Here is a 21,979-nt window from a genome sequence, read left to right on the forward strand (position 1 = left end):
AGTATTACTCTTTATGACGGCACAGCGAAATGGATGATGTGCAAACGGAAGAAGCCCCGAGGACAGTCAAAGAAACTGCAATCTTACCCGGATTTGTCCCGACCACCGTCACCGATGCGATGTTTGACACTCTGGAAGACTGACCAATGTCGTCAAACGCTGTTATGGCCACGAATATTCTGTGACAAAAAAGTTACAGTACATATATACGTTCGCATATTCATCGGTAACAGGGCAACTAAATACCTAACTAGTATTAGCAAAAGTCCAATTGCTAAACTTTAAAATGTGTCTCAGTCTTGTAAGTCTCGTATGAAATAATTTACAGTCATACCAATGTAATACAGGCCAGTAAATTTATAATAGCAAAAGCGAAATGAATATATTGTTTTGTTAGTCACCGGCTAGTGGAAGAATTTACATTTCGTATTTATGGCTAGTGCCGTGAATCTTGATTCTATAGTTGTGACAGCAAGTCAAACGCAGTGGTGAAGATTTTGACTGGTCATGGTCATACATTTATAACATCTACATTCATTATGAAGTTTACGTTCGGAAATTCGCTGCTGCAAATCAACAATAATAATGGAGTGATATTAAAACAGATAAGGTATTGATTCAACACCGAAAAGGTCTGCGTTCGGTTGAGTTGCCCTGATCTATAAGTTCAAACCACAGGATAAGTACTCACTGCGTGTCGTTCTCCCCCAGGTCAGAAATTCTGATCACGAAGGTTTCTCCGCTGAGCGCTACCTGGGGAGACGTAATGTTGCCTTGCACGACGTCTTGCTGATTGACCGCCGTGCCAGAATCGAAATTATCCCGGAGAAGTGAAGACGATTCATTCGTATATCGTATTGAGTAATACGATGCTGAAAAATAACAGACGCTCAGATAAGTAAAGCGAATCTCAGGTAAGAACGAAGAGTTTGTATAAAGGGTGCTGATTTCTGTATGGTCACCATAAGCTACTATGCCTGACGGTTTCACGTCAAAATGGTGAAGGCCTATTTCCAAACTGGCTCAAGTTCTACGTATAGCAAAGCAGCAAATTTCAATCAAATCAAAATGATTGCTTTAGAATTTATCGTTGATACTCACCATATCCCACATCTAAATCGTCTCCGGGCGCGGTAAAAGAAATTTGAATGAATGACGAATTCTGAACGACGGAAGCGTTGGTTTGAGTCGCTGACAGATCCGTTATTTGATTCGGTCCAAAGACGTCCGTACCAGCTGTTATAGTCGGTCTGTGTAATAATGCACAGCATTGTATGACACATTAGGTAAAATATAAAAACTAGACTTGTTAAATTTCCAATCGCTGCGTACTACTTGATCAAGATATATTCCCATTTTCATCTTACATTCAAGTCTTGCGTACTACTCAACAAAAGTAGTCAAAGAAGTCATTCGTGGTTGGCTATCTACTTCTACTACTACTACTACTACGACTACTACTACTACTACTATTACTACGCGAAACCAGAAGCTACCTCCGACTTATACCGCGGTATAAATCGAGTAGCCTACAACAGTGCTCTTTAACCTTTTTCGACGTGGTACACCCTTTTAACGTTCGCCTAAAACTCGTACACCCCTGTTCATTGGGGGTCTTCAAAAATGACTTTTTTTCTCAAATCGTAGTATGGCTACTTGATAAAAGTGTTAGGTTACCTAACTTAAGCCTACACACCGAATTTGGTTCAATTCCAACCAGTAGCCGCGTTGCTACGGGAGAAGAAAGGTTCTATTTATTATATAAAAATAAATAGCGAAAAATTTGAAATTTTTCTGTTCACCCCATGAAAGTATCAGGCTGTCTATAAAAACGATGTTCTTCAAATTTGGTTCAATTCCAGCCAGTAGAAGCGGAGTTATTGCCGTCAAAAAATTTGGATTTGAATAAAATAGTATTTGGTCACAGAGTCTATTCGCAGTCACTTAGGCCGCCCGCCACGTGAATTGGAATTTATTTCGTGTCAGCTCAAAAACAGCATGACATTACGAACAATAATCAACCTAAATGTAACAGTATTGGGGAGAGAGTAGGTAAAGCTACTGCTGCAGAACCGGTAATTCAGATCAGCGATGATACCACGCGCACCAGCCTACTGCGTATCAGGCCTGCCCCACACCACACACAGTCAATAGTAGCACATGGGCTGCAAGGTAGCGAGATAGCGCAGTGGTATAATCTGCGGCTGCAACACCAGGGGGTTCGAGTCCGACAGATTTCGACTTCCAAATTCCGATACCTAAGTGTTGGAGGTTTACGTAGGCTCCTCCTCACCACTTCATCCGCGTCAGCGGTGTCTTACAAAAGCCTAGAGGTGGGCCGTGCTATAATTCGGCAGTCACGGAAAGTAAGAAGAATATCAGCCTGGTGTAAATGACCATAATAGTCGACAATCACCATGAACACCCCAAAACAAACAACAAACAACAAACATGGGCTGCAAGAGATGTCTGTAACCTCAGATCGTATGCCGCTGTGTACAATGCACAGTCGCTAATTTGCATCACTAATAACAAAATACTATATTACAAATGTATGGCGAAATATTGGACATAAAATCGGCATTTTAAAACAAAAGGGTTTCGATTTCAACATGGAAGCTGTTTCGACCCTGGCTGGCTACGTCACTTCATTTATGTGCATTGCGGTATTTATTAACGTCGGGTAGGAAGTACCGATTTAAGAAGTCTGAGCTATCACGGCGGTTTCCTCAAAAATCACCCAAAGACAAATGACTAGCTGAACACATGTTTGCTGCATACTTTCCAACACCAAACGGAACCATTGGTCTATTGCCGACGGCTAAATGAAAATGAGAAGTATTTCCTTATGACATCACAATCAAGCGGTGTACACTAGGGTTGTTCAGATTTGAAAAATTGTCAGGAAACTTCGATGCTTGTGACCCAAATGAAGGTTTAGTACATAAAAACACTTCTATGAGCAATTTTGGTCATCTTCGTCGTGATCTTCTATCCCCGAAAGCCCCCCAAAGATCCACGGGGCAATTCTCCTAACTACTGGATATGCAATGTTGACCACGTCACCGGTTTATAGCTTTTGTGACGTTATCACTTGAAAACGGCTGTGTAGAGATGATATATTGCAATAAAATAGCCATGATTTCAAAATTGTACTTAAATGCAGTCCCATAAAGGCCACATGCATAACAGTTTCACTCTGCACAAACTGTCAATCATGCTCAAGGGAATCATGTATCGGTTGCACCATTGACATCGGCTTGTTTTGGATCGTACATTGAAGAAGCGCCGTTGGGTTGCAATTCGTGAACAAATACTGATATTCCCAGCTAGTTTTCAGCCATAAGATATTATTCAAAGGTATGTAAGGTCAGTAATACTTTTCTCAACTTCAAATCATCTGTAAAATACCGAGTTATCTTCTTTTATGGTAGACTGCAATTTAGTTGCAGAAGAAAGTCTGTACACCCCATCCGAGTGGTACACCCGTTGCAAATTCTGGTACACCCTAGGGCAGGGGTCACCAACGTGGTGCCCGCGGGCACCAGGTATAGCCCGCGAGGAACAGATGAGTAGCCCGGCAGACTGTTTTAAAAATAGATCGAATAACAGCATTTACCAATATTCGTTGGATTATTACCAGCGAGCTTAAATATATAGATTGATTGATTTAGCTATTCTTGTTCGAATCACACTGACATGTAGCTTACAAATGACAATACATAATTAGCACTAAAATGATGATATCAAATATCCTCAATTACTATTAGCAATATACGAACATGTAATAAAATCACAAGATATCGAAGACGTAGAATACGGCGCACTGCCCATACAGGCGACATGACGGAATGCCATCCACGGTCTCCTTGAGATGGCGGGGGGTCCGTTATGGTAGCTCGACGTCCAGGACAATGCCAAAGTAGTAAACAACATTACTATTAGGTAGCAGATAGCGGTGAAGTACTAGCAGAATTTCAATATGTGTATGCCCATTACGTATTGCATCTTTTGATACAGCTTGTTTCTCTTACACTCAACGCAGTTTAGTACCATATTTCTAACTTTCCGTAATCGATGGTACTGTCCGGTATATTGAAATCTGTCATGTCTGGATGCTGAACAGTTGAAAATTGAATTTGTAACACTGCAAAATGACCTCCACTTCGAAGCCCACAAGGCTGCAGCAAACTTTTGGTACCTTGTTGACATGGAAAAGTACAGTGGTGTATGCGCAGCAGCTATGAAGGTTGCCAGCGTGTTTGGTTCAACTTATCGTTGTGAAACAGCCTTTTGCGGACATGAACTTAATGAAAAACAAACACAGAACAGAACTCACTAGTGCACATCTGGAACACTCACTCAGACTTGAAGTGTCAAGTTACATACCACACTACATCGCACTAGTTGATTGCGTACAATGCCAGGCCTGCCACTGACTGATATAGAAACAGATAACATGATGCCAAGTCTAAAGTGTGACATGATTTATTTTAAAATTTGAGCTGACTGTTAAAATTTGAGCTGACTGTTGTATCATTTATATAAACTTGGTGCGAAGTAATTCGTGATTTCATAAAAGATTTTAACAGCTTCTTGGAGGTACAGAACTTCAATATTCAATTGAATAGGATATTCATATTGAAATGAACCCATATTTTGTGTTACGATTGTTGATATACGCTGTTCTTTCGAATTCTCTACTGGTTGCTGACGATTAACCCTGACGAGTTTCAGCCGAAAATATTCGGGTTCATTTCAATATGAATATACTATTCAATTAAAAGATCTTAGTGCCTAGCTAGTTGAAATGAGATGTTTTGATTTAGAACACTCTTGTAGAAGTCTTACCGCAATGCAATTCCTGTCCAGTGTTATGAATATCAATCTGGTACGGGTAAACGACGGGAGTAAATGGTAGCCCGTCACTGCAATCAGTACCCAAAAGTAGCCCTTGGTTGCAAAAAGGTTGGTGACCCCGGTACGACAACCCCGGTTGAAGAGCACTGGCCTACAACATGTTATTCCAAATTATGCATACAACAATGAACGCAGGTAGGTTGTACATAGACATGTAGAATTTATGACCGCGATATAATTCTTAGTTATAGGTTCTATTTGATAATATTGATCATAGTCATCATTGGTTGCATTCGCTGTTCCGGCATATCGAATGCTTTCGTATGGCATTCAGGTATGGGTAGAACGAACACCCGCTGTTGTGATAGCAGCCGACTATAGGCTTACCCGGTGTAGGAAAACGATCCTCCAGATGATACTCTATTGAATTCGTCTCCAGTTCCATTTGACGCAATGCTCACGGTAACGTTTGGAATATTCGAGAGTCCATTTGGATTCGCGACAAACGTCCCATTAGCGTAGAGTGTCCCTGGATTGAATGCTGCAGGCGATCCAGCCGAATGACCCGTGATCAGAAGACTTCCTGATACCAAGATCTGAAATAAAGGAAAGGCGAGGATTTACAAAAAGTGTCATTTACAATTAATATCACTGCGTAACTTACACGTAGGGAGTATCTTCCTGGAGAGGAAAATTGGTAAAAGTATCTTGAGTAGATGCCATCATTCTGACGAATATCGGCCCCTGTGAGTAATGAATGTAAACTTTCGATTGCCGGTGTCAGTACGGGGAAGTATTCATCTACGCATTAGTAATTATAAAGAGTAGGCCTAATATGGACCAATCCTGATTGCAATCATACTTTTCGAAACAGACGAAAATGCGAATGCTACGCAACGATCATTTCACTGACATGACACGGAATTCTTATCAAATGCAAATAGCTTCTTTTTAAACTTCACGCCCACCGAACTAGAAATGCAGTGGTTTCTCATGACCTACTATATACATCAATTACTGCATGATTGGCGCAGGTTCGCTGGTTCATACATATTATAGAGATAATAAGTTGTCAGTGCGACTCGAGAACAGGATCCTATACAGTATACACGGAATATTTTGTCTCCGCTTCTTTATAATTATTATTCCGCTGTATTCAGATCAGATATGGGGAACATCCTACCCAGCTTAGTCCAAAATCTACAGAGGAAGTGATATAGATAGTAATACCCTTTATATATATATTTCCCTTCAACATTTATTACCTGCTCCGTTGTCAAGAAGTTGCAGATATGTTTCGGTATTGGATGGGTCAGTGATTACTGCAGTGACATTCGCTCCCAGCACCGGATTAAATCCATTGCTCACCTAAACAAAGACAGATCTATTCATTGATCGTTTATATTACCAAGCATTATTCTGGCGGATGTCCATGGTTCAATCCCCAAATCGTTAGACCAATCTCAACTCTCTCCCAATTGATTAGTGCAATATAAAGATGTAAGGATGCTCTAAAACAGGGGTTCTCAACCTGGGGGACGTGAAAGATCTGAAGGGGGCGCGACGAAGCGGTCACCTGAAAAAACTTTTCGCGCTCCGCGCGATTTACCTCCTATACAGGCGTGTTTCTCTCTGTATAGACCCAATTTCATAATATTTTTATTCTCTCATCAACATTCATAACCGATCATACCACCAAACAATCTGTTAGGGTTGCTAGCATCTCCGTTGGATTTTGCGATATGACGATAAGGGGGGCGCGAAATTTTTCATTATCAAAAAAGGGGGCGTGTCTAAAAAAAGGTTGAGAACCACTTCTCTAAAAGAATACACAGCCCGACTTCAAGTTGCCAACAAACGTTCAATTTATGACAGCTTAACAATCATCGATGATGAGACCATACTAGATGCGTCATACTTGCGGGGCCTCGGAATATTTGCTGTTGCGTTTCCACTTTCCACGCGACGTACTAATCATGCACCCCCCCCCCACCCCCCTACGCCTTGGAAAAACTAAGCAACAACACAATTGAGAAACGAAACGATCTAGGTCCCTACTTCGCGACAAGTTAGGTTATCAGGAGATCAAACATGCCAAATTACATACTATCTGGATTTGATCTGTAGGAAGAGTATCCCATTTTTGCGCATTTCAAAATCGAATTAGCTGCGTTCGATACACTCCTATTGCTAGATAGCCTACCACTAAAATCACATCTGATATTGATAATAATTAGGGCAATTTTTTTTTTTACCTAAAAAACGGAAGATTTTGACCTAAAAAATCTAAATTTTGACCTTTTTTGACCTAAAAAAACTGAAATTTGACCAAATTTTGACCTCACGTATGCAAATTAGGCGTTTTCGCATATAATGTTAAAATTGTACTACTTATCTTCATTTCTGGTTGGAACTGTCTGTCCTTACAAAGTAGATTGGCCTGAAAAAACGTTTTTGGCTCAAAAACTGACAGATTTTTACATGAAAAACTAGTATTTTAACGAAATCTGGCCCTATGAAGAATTCCAGTAGTTACATTACGTATTCTGGTGGAAATAATTAAAATTTGTTGTAGTACAACAAAAGATCCTTTCCTACATTCTCGGGTAGAAAGTGTCTGTCCTTACTACGTAGCTTGCCAAGAACGGAGAAAGAACGTTCAACAGCAGCATTTGTTGGCTGACAACACTCAAGTTGTGTGCACACTGCTGGTGACAAACCGTGTTGCTTCATTCTGACAATCTTGTCTATATCATAATTTTTCAGCTTGCGCTTCTTGATATAAGAACCATGCAATGTCCAAGCAGTCTTGCTTCAGCTAGGATATTGCGGTACGTTGACCATAAAACCATGTCACTATTTGTTTCATTTGACCATTTATGATTCACAATGAGCAGACGATGGTCCGTTTACAACGGTAGGCCTATAAAGTAGGCTACAAGCTGTAAAATATCAAATGATAAGTTCACCGACAGCGCAAAATCTACGATACAAACGAAATGCAGAGGTCAAAAAATGTTTGACTTCGTAAACAATTTTGACAAATTTTGACCTAACGCTACAATTTTGACCTAATTTTGACTTTTTTTGACATGTCAAAAAAAAATTGCCCTAATAATAATAAACAATCTTGAATGTATACCTTGGCATAAACAAGAGCCGGTTCTACGGTGGTGATGTCCGTTGCTGCAAGGTACGATTCCACGGTTAGCACAGATACGGAATCATTTTTTGGTCTTGACGTAACGGTGACTGTAAGGTCCTCTGTAACGGGTGCAGTGCTGGTAACACTGTACGTCCATTGTCCGGTCTGATAAAAACAAAACAAAATCGCTTGAAGATGGAATTTCGTGAAGTTGAGGAAAACTTCATCGATGTGAAATAATGTTAGTTTCTCTTTGATGCAGGGTGCATTCTGCTCTCAATTAACATGGACTTATCCCAGGAGATCATCATTGCACCTATATGCATTGTAGGTTTCGAGCAGCGCTGTTCATAATCATTTATCATGGGCGTTAATGATGCAAGGTATTATATATTCCAGTACCAATACAAAAAAAAAACTCTAGCCATTCATTGCTCTCGCAATGGGAGATATGAATACATACGGAATAACACAAAGTCACCTCCGATAATACGATGCCGGCTAAATCTAAATGCAGTGTCGTTTCCAGAATTAGGAAGCGTAATTTGAATGAGATTTCTCTCCCGACTGTCGCAGGATTCGAAATTGAAAATCCGACTCCGTGACGAGATAGCGTAGTGTCACTATCCGGCGCTGCCACGCAATGGAGTCCGAGTTGTACGTCAAACGGGGATCGATTTCAGACAACTACTACGGATTGGAGGTATATCTTGGCTCATCCTCGCCATCCGGCTGTGTAAGTGTTGTCTTAGCGACGCCAAAATTAAATGGGCCCTGCTAAAAGTCGGCAGCGCGGATACATATTGAAGAATATCGGCCGCGTATAAAACGACACGACGAATACTAAAAGAAGTCTTCTGACCCCTACGAATTGATACTACCGGATTCAAAATGACATCTATTCTGGAAAATACGATTCCGTCTCAACATAACCACGTTTGGGACGAAGTTCCGTTCTCGTGTAATAGCGAACATAAGCTGGCAGTGACTGTCATCTTGAATGTACTTACTGTCGCGGTTCCTGGAATCGTAAATTTGCACGACCTTTGCGCAGCATCGCATTCGTGTATCGGTTGATCAGGACATGCGTTGAGACTGCTTCCCACATTCGTAAATTCACAACCGGTCGGCGAAGCAATAGTAATATCCGGTTCATTTGAAGTCCACGTAAATAAAAACAACGTGTGTTCGCCAATGGTGCTATCGATTTGAACCGAACCGGTTGCTTGCGCACCCGGTCCAGTGAGTGAAATTGAAGCTGTGTGAACCTGCAAGACACACAAATTTATCTATATACAGTCGAACCCATTTAATTGGGTCAGCCGATAACCCGGACAACCACTTTATTCGGTAAAAATGCCCGGAAACGAAAAAAGTAAATAATGCACGTTAAGACTCCTGTTAATTCGGACAATTTTTCGCTTGATTAGGACACAAGCTCACAATTACTGCAGTTAAGTTATGATGCAATGAACAATACTTCGTAAATAGCAAATAGGGCTATTGGGAGTCAAAATGTGGGGTGGGTGAGATGGGAGCAAATATGTTAGAACGTCGGACCCCGGCTCAAAATACACGTGAAAAACGGGTTATTGTGGAACTGCCGCGAAAGTTGACTAAAAATGGTGAACTTGCCACAATATATCCTCAGATACGGGGATCGCAGAGAAAAGTTGATTTTTTAGTCAATGGACCAGGGATAAGAGTCTGCATTCAAACATGACCAATGACCATGAAACGAATAAACCTCTTCGTCGCTTAATTTGGCCAAAAGTGGGCGGTAATTAAGTGGCCGATTTATCCGGAGTCGACTGTAGTGCAAAGCGTATTGCCAAAACTCGAACAAGTAAAACTCAGAACGCAAGACTCATACCTGAACCGTTTCATCGACATCATTTCCGTCGCCACTTTGTGAAAGCAGTAGGAAGTTGGACAGGATTTCGTTCGATTGCGTGCTGGACGAAGCCACGAACCAGCTACAGCCACTTTCTATCGACAGGTTTGTCATGATCTGATTGGCTGAAGACGATGTCAAGTCCAGGAAGACAGTGCAAAGTCGAGCTCCCTATGAAAATTACATATGTGTTACGGCACCAGTCTTTGTTGCACAATGTATATCAATAACTTATGAACCGTAACATAGACCTACGCTTATATGGTTGTTGGGAATCTGGTAGTCACATAAGCCAGAAGTTTTAAACCATTTTCTTTCACGAAATGTGTGATTGATATGAGCTATATTATGAAGGAAAGTTGTACATAGGCCTACTAAAATAGGAAAACCGGGAAATAATCAGCTTTTACAAATTATATTAGAATTACAATTATATAGCTATACATTTTTTTAAATTAGGCTAGAATTAGAATGAAATCTACGCATGTTAGAATTACTTGGAAATGAAATCAATTTCAGTTCGTATCAAATCAGAGAACCTTTTCATAAGCAAGAGAATAAAAAATGCGTGTACAGCAAGCTTGGCTCGTCTCGCACTATACAGTTCTGCTGTAGCATTTTCAGGAAATCCAAAAGTTAGATTTGAATTAAATTACCTGCATTTTATTTACTCTGGTCTAATTAGTCAACTAGGATTATCCAGTTATCGAAGTCTGGTGCATACGCTATGTATAATGATTATATTGTTTGTTATTTTGGGCACATTGTGACGAATCTCATTTGTGATTGAGAGATATATCGAAAAATTTCCATACCAATTGCACGGTCCCGTTGTTATAAACACACAATAAATAGTCCAGAGTGTAATGAAGAATTTTTAAATACATGTTACGTATCGACTCCATGCCACGTAGCCAAACCCTTGTACCACCTAACTCGGCTACATTGTAACAGTTAGTATGTACGTATGATAAACGGTAGTATCATATCACCACTTGGGAAATATAGTATACTCGTACAATGTAGGGTCTAGCTAAGTTGGTCCAGTGATTCTGTGATCTTAGTACCAATACAATTCTATTATGAACGCTCTGTAGATATAACCTCCTATAACCTCCTACCTGTAGTTATAACCTCCTATTGTTATGAAAGTGCGATTTCCAGTATTGTCACACTGAATGTGCGCGGTTGCTTTGTTCCCACAACTGTGCCATAGTATTTACGTAACCTCTTGGATAAGTTATATAGTTCGGTACAAGTCAAAACTTACGGACGCAATGACATCATTGTACACATCTGCTACCCGTGGATCGACATTTTCTTCTCCGTCGGTTAGAACGATAATATGTCCGCCACCAGCGTATTCCTGGCTCGGACCTTTCAATACCTAATGAAAGTAATAATTGTCAATAACGAGGCTACAAATACCGGTTAATTGGTACGGAATATAACAGTGGATCTTAGCTTTCGAAAACCCACGGAACCCTTAAGCTATCTTCAATCCTTCGCGGAACCCCAACATTTAGCTGAATCATAAAAACAAAAATATTGCAACGAACAACACATTCATATTCGCGATTTATTCACCCTAAGCTTTTCAACTGACCCCGTCGGGAGTGGTCGTCAGTAAATACGGAGATTGTATTCGTATATATACTCGTTAACGTTTGTTTTGTACCGTTACTATACCGTATCTTGCCCGTCTACTAGTTGTTTGTTTTTGTTATTATTACGTCATAGACACAAAATAGTTCTTACATTTCGAATTTGATCCACCCTATCACTGACGTTCGCTACTGATGAGGGTCAGTCGAAAAGCTTTTAGCGAATAAACTAACAATATGAAGTTATTGTTTCGCGTTATTCTGAAGTTCTGTACCACAAATCACTTGTTCAGATTGAAATTCGAAATGTAAAAATGAAATTGGTAGCGTGACGTAAGAATGGTATAACAACAATAACCGAGAATTCACAAAACCAGAACGGCAAATAGGCAATTAGTGCAATACAAATTGCCTATAATATATAGCCAGAGACGCAACACTAATGAAATACACGGAGAGAATAGAGTCGATCCATTTGCCGACAAAGAATCGATTGCTCTAGTTTTATTATAGTCGCTTCTAGAACATTTAAATGGAACAGACTACGTCCGCGAGCAAGAATTGAAAATCTGTTATCGTTGTACGATTTTGCAGACTCTGGACTTTAACACATCTAATACCTCACTATAGATTACTGGTGCACAACATAATGTTAAAAAAATCGATAAAATAATATTATCACATAGACCGAAAATAATATAATGAATACGTATTGCAGATCAATGTGACTTACGCTGTTTCCTACATGAGATATCGGTCCAGAACTGCTAGGCTTTACATTGGGAAGGGCTATCGTATAGTTCGGTCAAAACGCAACAACACGATACCAATTGCTTAATTAGAAATGAGCTTATTACTGCTTGAGATAGAATTGGCCTTTCAGAACGATTGGGTTTCAGTTTTGAACGTCAACCTCTCCTGCGTATGTCACTGCACACGACACAACACAACTGTCACAATGCGACTGCTGACCGGGCCCAATGATCTGCAACCCATGATGGCCAAGACAGGCGTGTCAACAAAATTCATATCCAAGGATTGAGTGTGTGTCGTGACCTCCGAGGAGCCTCTTAAGACTAGCCCGCGTAACCGCTAATGTTCCATGGAACACGGATTAAGAACTGCAGGATTACAATAAGGTACTGTTAATTTGAGTACATAAACATTACATATCATTGTAAGCCTCATTTTCTGGAACGTACCAACCTATGTGTATACCGGTGTGCATGTTAGTGAAACGCCTTCTCGCGTTATATCATTTCTATACTTCTCACCTTCAAACCTTCTAGTATACCCAGTCCGATAGCTGTCGCCCCACCCGGGGCCCTGCTGTCTATGAGAACGCGAAGTTCATCTCTAACGCTGTCGTCTAGAGTTCGCAATTCACTCAGGCGAGTGGCAAGGTCCGAAAAGGAGACCAGGCCGACCAGGGATGCGTCCGAGGCAAAGTCGGTGACGAATAGTCCCGCTGCGCGTTGCATGACAGTGATCCGGTCCTGGAAAATTTGCAAGGATCGTGAATACCGACTTCAGATAACTTCAGTTGTCTAACTGGACTATTTAGAGAGAGATGCCGGTGATGTAGTTCTAATCTAATTTCTGAAATGTTTCTATGCTCAATTTCTATTCTGATAGGCTTTCCTGAAAATGCTACAGCGGAACCGTATAGTGCCCAGAATATATCTAAATAACATTGTCGTGCTTATATGATAATGAACTTGGAATCGATAAAAACTGATTTATATATTATTATTATTATTTTGTGAGTTTTGAGTATCTCCGTTTCCGGCCTTGTGCGTCAAGGACAATAATAATTTCTTTCTGCGCTATACGGATAAGTAATTGAAAGCAATTCTAAGCCTACATATGCTCGTCACATATAAAGTGATACATTGCGTATAGTATATGTGGTATACGGCCAACTGTTTGGGGATCATAACACGCTGAACTCGATTTTTGTTGTATTTCTTTTGCGAATTCAGTAATTCTAATGCTAATCTAATTTGGAAAAGCCGACATTTTCTAGTGGTCAAATGCTGCGTGAATACGTTTATTCGGTTTAAGCTGTCCTGTTATTTTAGACACGTAAATATAACACGACTTCCGGAGATTGCGAGCTTATAATCCACAGTCATGTTTTTAGTTTCCAGTAAAACACACAGGTAATGCGATACTCCTTCAATTGAAACAGAATATATACTATTCCGTACTAACATTTATGGCCATGCTCCCCGAAACATCCATCACCAGCACAAATCTCGTCGGCAATGTTCGAACCACCGATATCGTGGGAGTCGTATCAACGATGCTTTCATTGGGAGGATTGTTGTTGTCTCTGAAGTCCGCCGACTCCAAAATCACGTCCCACGTACTGCGCAAATTACACAGCCGATTTTGCTCGTTCGGCGCGAGTTGGTTGTGGATATTTGCCGGGTCAGAGTTGTTGCTGTGGCAGAAGGACACGATCTGCCGAAATCATAAGTGGTTCTGTTAGGGACATGTACCGAGCGAGATAAATGTAACATACATCGTTGACATATTGATGGGACATAATCGATGCCGATAGTTCATCCGGTTGCGTGCCATACGGAGCGAATTGACAGCCGGCCTCCGGTAAAAGAGTCGTTGGGTCGATTTCGCAATTCTTGTAATTAAACGTCTCGTAATCTACGATGATGTTTTGTCCTTCCATGGTCGCGGGACACCTACGAAAAATGTGCAGCTTAGGAGTCTAATTTTGCCCGCAGTTCGGCATATCCGTTGAACATGTGACACAATGAGCAACCATCACGGTTGAGAAGACGTGGGCAAACCGGGCTGTAATGGCTCCACGTGAGTCGTGCTCGAGTCCCAATTTTTCGTAGACTCACTTGGATCAATTTGTATATCGAGACTTGTACTCGAGGTATTGTGCACCAAGTACACTGTACACCAAGTCATCGACTCGAGACATCGTATATGACTTGATTCAAATCTCGTGTATCAGGAATCATATTAACATATTACGTTTCAGAGAAATGAGTATATTATGAATGTCAGACCTTCGATATCACCCACGAGTTATACAGAAGTGAGTTCAACATGACTTGAAGTCGATAATGAACTGTGAAAATTACGACTTGCGGACTCGAATCTCATCACCATGACTCAGACTCGACCAGTTGCTCCCTGACTAGAGCTCGGACTTTACCCGGTGGTGAATTGAAAATGGCTCGAGTCAAAACTATCAAAGTAAAATTGACTTGTGACTCAGAACCTTGTGGCGCGGATATTGTACTGGGTCAAAGTAGTTGTTGACACCCAAGTAGAAGTAAATTGCCTCTCATGATGGCTACAAGTAGCTGAAGCGATCTCAAAGTAAGTGAAAGAGTAGGTATTCTATAGATATAGTTTTACCTTTAAAAATTAATACCGTCAAGTAGAAGAAGAGGGGGTCAAAGTAATCACCGTCGGTAATCGAGTAGAAATAGAAGTAACGGCTTGAATTTCTACTCAGGTACAACTAAAACTATAGTCTATCATCAAAATCACTTGATATAGTATTGCGAGTTGGCGGCATCTTCTTGAAGAACTTCGAAAAGTGGAAGTAATTCGTTACTGACCACATCTGAGAAGAAGACGTAAAATCATATTTTGTATCATTCAATACATGACGCGCCACATTGATCTTTGTCATGTTTCGTTGGCTTTTCTCGCGATGAGTTTGTTATGCGATAAAGTCTTACCTCGTGGCTGTAGCCACATTGTCACGATCCAAATAAAACTCAGGATATCCGGCAGTTGGACCTTCGTCAAAAACACCCCATCGCAAATGAGCCCACTCGTGTACCATCACCTTACCTAAATGAAAGGTCATTCTAAATTAGACCTGCCATATTTTCAGTACCACAAAAGGGGGTGTTTTGCCAGAATGTAAAATGGAAGTAGAATTGTTATGTTTTACTTTCCTTACACAAAATCATTAAGGTTAGAAAAACACAGTTACAAAAATAGAAAACAAAACAATATTTTTACAGAGTTCGCGAAATTGTTTACACGAAATACCTATAGACTTATAAATACAGAACCGTCAATTTGCTCGTACATCTGCTAAATTGTATCTTGCGCCAGAACAATTGCACCATATCCTCACATGTAAATAAAAACGCAGATGTAACAGAGAACATCTAACAATGGCTGCAATAACAACCAACAAGGTATAGGGTTGGTAAGATAATTTGTTCGAAAATCTTTTTTTTAAACCAGCAATTACGTTTCATGCTTTGTATTTTGAAGATAAATGTAACATCTTGCATGTTGAAGGTATAAGCAACGAACTGAAAATGCGAAAAAAGAGGACATTCGGCATTTTTGAGCGCCTTCGGAGAACCGATCACTTTTCTTCAGAAAAAAGTACAAATCCTTCTAAAAGAGTACATATGATTTGCTTTTTCTTAATGCCTTAAGATATGTGAATTACCATTTCGTAATCTAGTTGTATAATTAGACTAATTAAAACGAAATGAAGGTAATATAATTCTAATCTAATTTTTGAAATGTTTCCATGCTCTAATTTTACTGCAGTTCTAATTTTTGTTTTTCATGAAAGTGCTACTGGAGAATGGTATAGTGCGAAACGAGCCATGCTCGCTGTAGCCTACTGAAATTTGCCATTCTCGTACAAAGAAATCTAATTTGATGCGAACTGAGCTTGATCCAGATCCCAAGTTCACGTGAATTCAGAAATTTCTATTCTAATCTAATTTCAAAAATGATATGAAGATAATAATTTTAATTCAAACCTGAACAGAAAAAAAATCTAAAACTATAATTCTAATTCTGATTTATTTTGAAAAAAGCTGAAAATTTTCTAGTTTTTCTACTATGAAATAATTGTATGGTTATATTTACCTCGGTCTCCAGTATCAGAAACATATACCGGGGATGTTACGTAATCCGGCGTGACATGGATGTATTGTCCAGGCTGCCCACAAGCTCCGTACTGCAGCGTATACGGAAAATGACCAAAAGAAGGATTTTCCTGAGCCACGATTATATCAGCCTGCAATATATGTTACAATTTATTAATCGTAAAAAACTAACAACCCAAATCCGGTCAGACCAAGGAATACGATTCTCCTTGAGTGGCTGCTGAATAAGTTCCATTCGTCCACGATTCCGGCACGAGGATTTTCACAGAGCGAAAAAATGCCCTGTGTTTTGTAGCTTCGAATAGGCTACGAGATGATTCGCTTATCATTACCTGTTGAAATTTAAATAATGTTACTAATACAGTATCAAATGTAGACTGGCGTGAGCGCATTGACAAATTCATATGATCAGTTTTGCGAAGCGTGTCGGTAAAACGAAACAAATCACACTGCTATAAATCCTGTATTGGAATCTCAGCCGATACATTCAAATAATACTTTATGGCAATTGACTTGAATTGGTCGCTTCAGACGGACGTGGACAACTAGATAATTCTTGTTATCTAATTAGCCTATAATTAGAGCGGAATACCAGTAATGTAATTCTAATTTCCTTGTGACTTTCTTTGCTCTAATTCCAATTTGTGAAATGTTTCTATGCTCTCAAATTGATTCTGATCTGATGTATGGTTTTCCTGAAATGCCATAGGAGAACTGTATAGTGCGAAGCTAGCAAATTATGCCGTAAACAGACATTATTCATTATCATATGATATGAGCTGGACTCCATTCAATCTCCATGTTTTCGCGAGTTCAGTAATTATTATTTTATTCTAAATTTAAAAAATCTGTGTAGCTATAATTAAAATTCTAATCTAATTGAAAATATCGTGTGTAATTACAATTGTAATTGTAATCTAATTTGTGAAATACTGTATATAACTATAATTCTAATACTAATCTAATTTAGAAATGCTGTGTATTTTCTAGTTGTCTAAGTCTATCAACAACAAAAATGATGGCGGTTAAAATTCATCGCTACATACCTTCAATGATTCTATCAGCGCTGGATCTTCGGGCATAGAGGGGTTGATAGCAATGACAACCTCGTCATACCCGTTGTTTCTTAGGGTAGCTCTGCTAGAGCAGTATACTCTTCCATATAACGCAACGCCGAGGAGGAGAGCCAATCTAATAGGTATAAGATTTTTCATGGTCTTCAATGTTGTTCACGAAACGACGGATTTTTAAAAGATTTCACGGTGTATCTTGTATATACTTATTTATCTTAAGTATAAACAATTTGCTTGTAAGTTGTCATATTCTGAATATGGTGGCCGTCTTCATTGTAGAAATATTTGTCACATAATAAGCATCTAACTGAATCTGATTATGAAATCCGATAGAAGTTATACCTGGACTCCATACGTTGTCTCGACTTATAAACCGAATATATTTATTTCCAAACCTGGCATTTACTATATCAACTGCGTAAAAGATGTTTACACGTTGCTTCTAAGATGTGAGCGATACGCAAAAAATAAAACGTGCTGTCGAAAGGATGCATACGTTAAATCCGGACGGGATTTGTTTCCCCAGAATTCATAATACATTATATTCATCAAATGCTCACTAAAAATTAGCTACAACTTAGCATTTACATTTACAATCTTGTTCTAAAGTGCCATATTAACTTTCCGATTTACTGTATATAGGCGGTATAGCGTATATATCTCTGGTTAGCAGACGTACATGCCATAATGAGCAACTTGGACCAGTAATTGCCTAATATATATATGTGTAAGAATTCTCTAAAGTACCAGGTGGCTAACATGGTGCGATTGTCGTTGTTCTTTGATAGTCGAGAAAAAACACTCCAATAATAAATAAACCAAGATTTACGTATATTAGGAATGGGATTCCCATGTTGTAATATCGCTGTACGCGCCTTTTCTCGATCATGTCGTACATACATCGGTTCAACTCGGGCCATTATTCGGAAAAAAGTACTCTCCGAATTCGGCGGATAAGAACAATGCATATATATTAAACAATAACAGACAATTGTTCGTGATGATGTATTCAAAGGGCGCGTCATCGTTAATGAAGGCATTGGCACGTACGGTCATCCGAAAAGGAGTGGGTATAGAAATTCCGCTTATTGCTTCCCCAGGGAATTTTGCCGTGACTTCTAAAACTCTATATCGAAGTAGTCAGCATTCACAATACTATCTTATTGTATGTGTTGCAATCATATCATTGTGACTTGTCGACTTTGATTCAATGGCGGCGAAATACCGGTAACCTAATTATAATGGAATTTGTAAAACTTATATTTGCGCTAATTTTTATTCTTATCTAATTTGTGAAAGGTTTCAATGATATATTGTTAATTCTAGTGTGATTTCTGGTTTTCCTAAAAATCCTACATTAAAACTGTATAGTGCGAAACGAGCCAAGTTTGCTGTACAGACACTAGTCATTCTCTTGCTTATAAGAGTGAGTTCGGTTTCGACACTAATTGAAATTGATTCAATTTCCTAGTTTTCGCGATTTCTTGCGGGAATTTTCCGAAATTAGCCTGCCTTTCGATTCAAGTCATGCGAATTCAACTTATTTGATAATTTCTCGTTGACCAGAGCTAGATTAAAAATAGGTATTAGAATTAACATCTCAGTCTATCGTCTCCCTCGCCTCCCTGAAAATGAACGAAATGATGGACTGGCAATATGTTCTAAATTCTTTTCGTTCATGGTTAGAATGGGTCATAAATGGTCCTTCGAAATACAAATCAACAATTTCAAATTGGAATGCAGTTATCCTTGCCCGTACATGACGTGCCAAACTCTAATGCTTTAATGTCACGTAAGATAACACACTACCGGCTCGTTCAACTACCTTAGCACGGACGATTGCGAGACTAGCGGGTTTATCTTTTCATCTTTTCAACTTTTTCCTCTGAAAATCAAAATTCTCTCGCTCAAGCGTGGCCTGATGAGTCAAGGAGACATCGTAGCAAAATCTGAAGATTCTGAATTCCGATAATTCGGGCCAAAAAATTATGACCGGAGATATTTAGTGACCTAGATCTGCCGTGACCTGAATCCCTGATGTTCGCAGCAGCGAACAAGTCGTAATCGCACAGCTATACGCGGTAAAAACGCCGGGGTCGATTATTATAATTATCAGTGTCAGTTTAATAATATTTTAATCACTTGAAAACACCAAAAGACTGCGATACAATGAAAAGATAGGAAGTTGTCGAAACGACTTGAAGTAGTCTTTGAAATCGGACACCCGGGCCTAGGCGATGTAAATAAGAGGCATGCACACTGGATGGAAAGAAATAAGGGATAACATAAAACTACTAGCAATGAATATGAATGACGCATGGTATCGATTGGCGAGGTTGATATGCCAGATCGAGGTCCAGTAATCTTGACGGCTGAAATTGCTTGTGTTTCAACTTGAATGCGGACATGCTCGGCGATTGTCGGATAGCGGGCGAGATGGTGTTCCACAAATCAGGTCCTGCATACTTGATGTTTTCTTATATTCAGTCCTGATTATATGATAGTTATAGTATTGTCGCTCTATTGTATTATGTTTTGTTACCCAGCCTAAACATAATAGTGCTATACATATAGTCATAGTCATCGTGGTGATAAGAGAGATTTAGCCGTAAGCGCGGACGTTGGAATTTTGTTTATTATTTTTCGATCGCGATTCGGGTTTCTCTGGAGGCCAGGAACCTTTTTGTCAGAAGTAATACGGCGGTTCCAATGATAACCGAATTATATTCTTTGAGTAACTATTATATTCTCAATATAACCTACATACGAAAACGTTTTCGCCTCTGTGAATAACAAATTTTGGATCCATTTGGGCAACTGTGTTTGAACTATTTTGCCTTGAAATTGGTGTCAAATGTCATTGTTGCGAATGCGGACGAGAGTGAAAACGCAGCTTTACCGTCGGATGGTAAATATCAATATGTGGCATGAAATTGCAGTATTTCTTACTAAAATCCAAACATTTTTTTATGAAATCTGCTGCATAACACAGGCATTTTTCCATTTTCCATTTACTGTGTGGCGGCATGTTTGACACCGCCGAGTAAGCTATTTTCCATTGAGCGTATAAACTAACATGACTAACATTTTCTGATCATTTTGGGTAAACTTATCAGCCAGCGTCAGATATTGGTGATGGAAAAAGTTGGGCGCTAATCTAGTATAGAACCTCTCGAAGTGAGATTTCCTAATACCTCATTCCCATAGGTGAAATTGCAAAACCTCGATCTCAGCTATAGGGGGAAAACATTAAATTTACGCAACTCGGGACTAGGGCTGGGCAAAATCGAGTACCTGAGTGATTCGATTCTGAATCACGTAATATGGTTCGAATCGAGTCGAGTAATCGAGTATCACTCAATATGACGTCACAACAGAATGTAACACGTTAAAGTTCAAATATGCACCATTTATTCCATCACAAAGAATATAATGCATGTTATCAATCTCATAAAACATACTTTGGTATTTTTCGACCATACCGATTTCATTCCACTTGGTGCCAATGTTGTGGGATAATCATGACGTCGGAAATGTGCTACGCCCAGTAACTTTCGTAGCTTTGTAATATATGTTTCGTATGCTACGATACCGCTAATCAAGGTTTCAAGGCTTCAACAGTGGAAAATACTATCGAAACTATAATTCTCGTTGATAGATTACCTTTGAGTCGTGAGAAGCGTATAATTTCAGTACTCAAAAAAATCGTCTTTTACTACTCGACTCGAATCATTAAAATAAATACTCGATTCAGATTCGAGTACTAGAATCATTGTGCCCAGCCCTACTCGGGACTATTATTTTGAACGATCTAACCCAGGGGTTCCCAACTTTTTTCGACTCATCGTCCCCTTTTGAAGCTCCACGCCGATCATCGCCCCCCAAATATTGGGGACCGAAAAACAGCACTCCGTCAGCCCCCCCCCCAAAAAAAATCACGTTGGTCGTTGGCCCCATAGGGTGATAAACCAAACCCCAGACCCCCTCAGCTAGTGGGCTTTTTGTCGCTACATATCAGTTATACCCTATTTCATGTACTGTTTGGTGAGCCACCATATTTCGCCTAAACGCGCGAAGCGCGACAACTTTATATAATTCATGTTCGGTCAATATGTTCGATTTGGTATGTTGGAAAAGGTAGGACCCCTAAATAATAATTAAACATCTTCGGGCGGACCCGTTGGTATAATAACTACGTTACATTATGCTATTTCGGGACCTCCTATCTGTTATGTCAAAAGATATTGAAATCGCCCAAACTTACTAAACTAAAAGACGCACACGATTTCAAATTGGTGTATCTTTACTGGCTAATATTTTTTCCTTGCGGGATGACATTTGTCTTGTGGAGTTCAGATCGCCAGGACAGGAACATTCGGCGCCAGCCATTTAGGCGCCTATAGACAATTAAATATTGTATATATATCGAGGTTTTCGTTCAGCACAAGGACGGTCCTTTTCGGCCAAGGTCTTCTCGCTTCTGATCCTTCTGG

At 39.6% G+C, this 21,979-nt stretch overlaps 2 protein-coding genes across 3 annotated transcripts in view; both read right to left on the reverse strand.

The window, feature by feature from the left end:
- Window positions 1-21,979, reverse strand: part of LOC145446991 (membrane-associated guanylate kinase, WW and PDZ domain-containing protein 2-like) — a 102,924-nt gene that overhangs the window by 9,809 nt on the left and 71,136 nt on the right. The window lies entirely within an intron of this gene.
- Window positions 5-17,692, reverse strand: LOC145446639 (calcium-activated chloride channel regulator 1-like). Its single transcript, XM_080324990.1, has 15 exons — window positions 17,460-17,692; window positions 16,605-16,745; window positions 16,394-16,544; window positions 15,229-15,343; window positions 14,031-14,208; window positions 13,718-13,969; window positions 9,879-10,070; window positions 9,016-9,273; window positions 8,003-8,170; window positions 6,126-6,228; window positions 5,525-5,604; window positions 5,248-5,456; window positions 1,102-1,250; window positions 692-872; window positions 5-179 (listed from the first exon to the last, which is right to left on the reverse strand). Exons 1-15 carry the CDS (start codon window positions 17,625-17,627, stop codon window positions 5-7), a joined length of 2,520 nt encoding a protein of 839 aa, XP_080181116.1. The 5' UTR covers window positions 17,628-17,692.

This window comes from Botryllus schlosseri, chromosome 9, assembly GCF_051294905.1.
Source record: "Botryllus schlosseri isolate E-star chromosome 9, Bs_hap1, whole genome shotgun sequence".
In the NCBI taxonomy this organism is placed as follows: domain Eukaryota; kingdom Metazoa; phylum Chordata; class Ascidiacea; order Stolidobranchia; family Styelidae; genus Botryllus; species Botryllus schlosseri.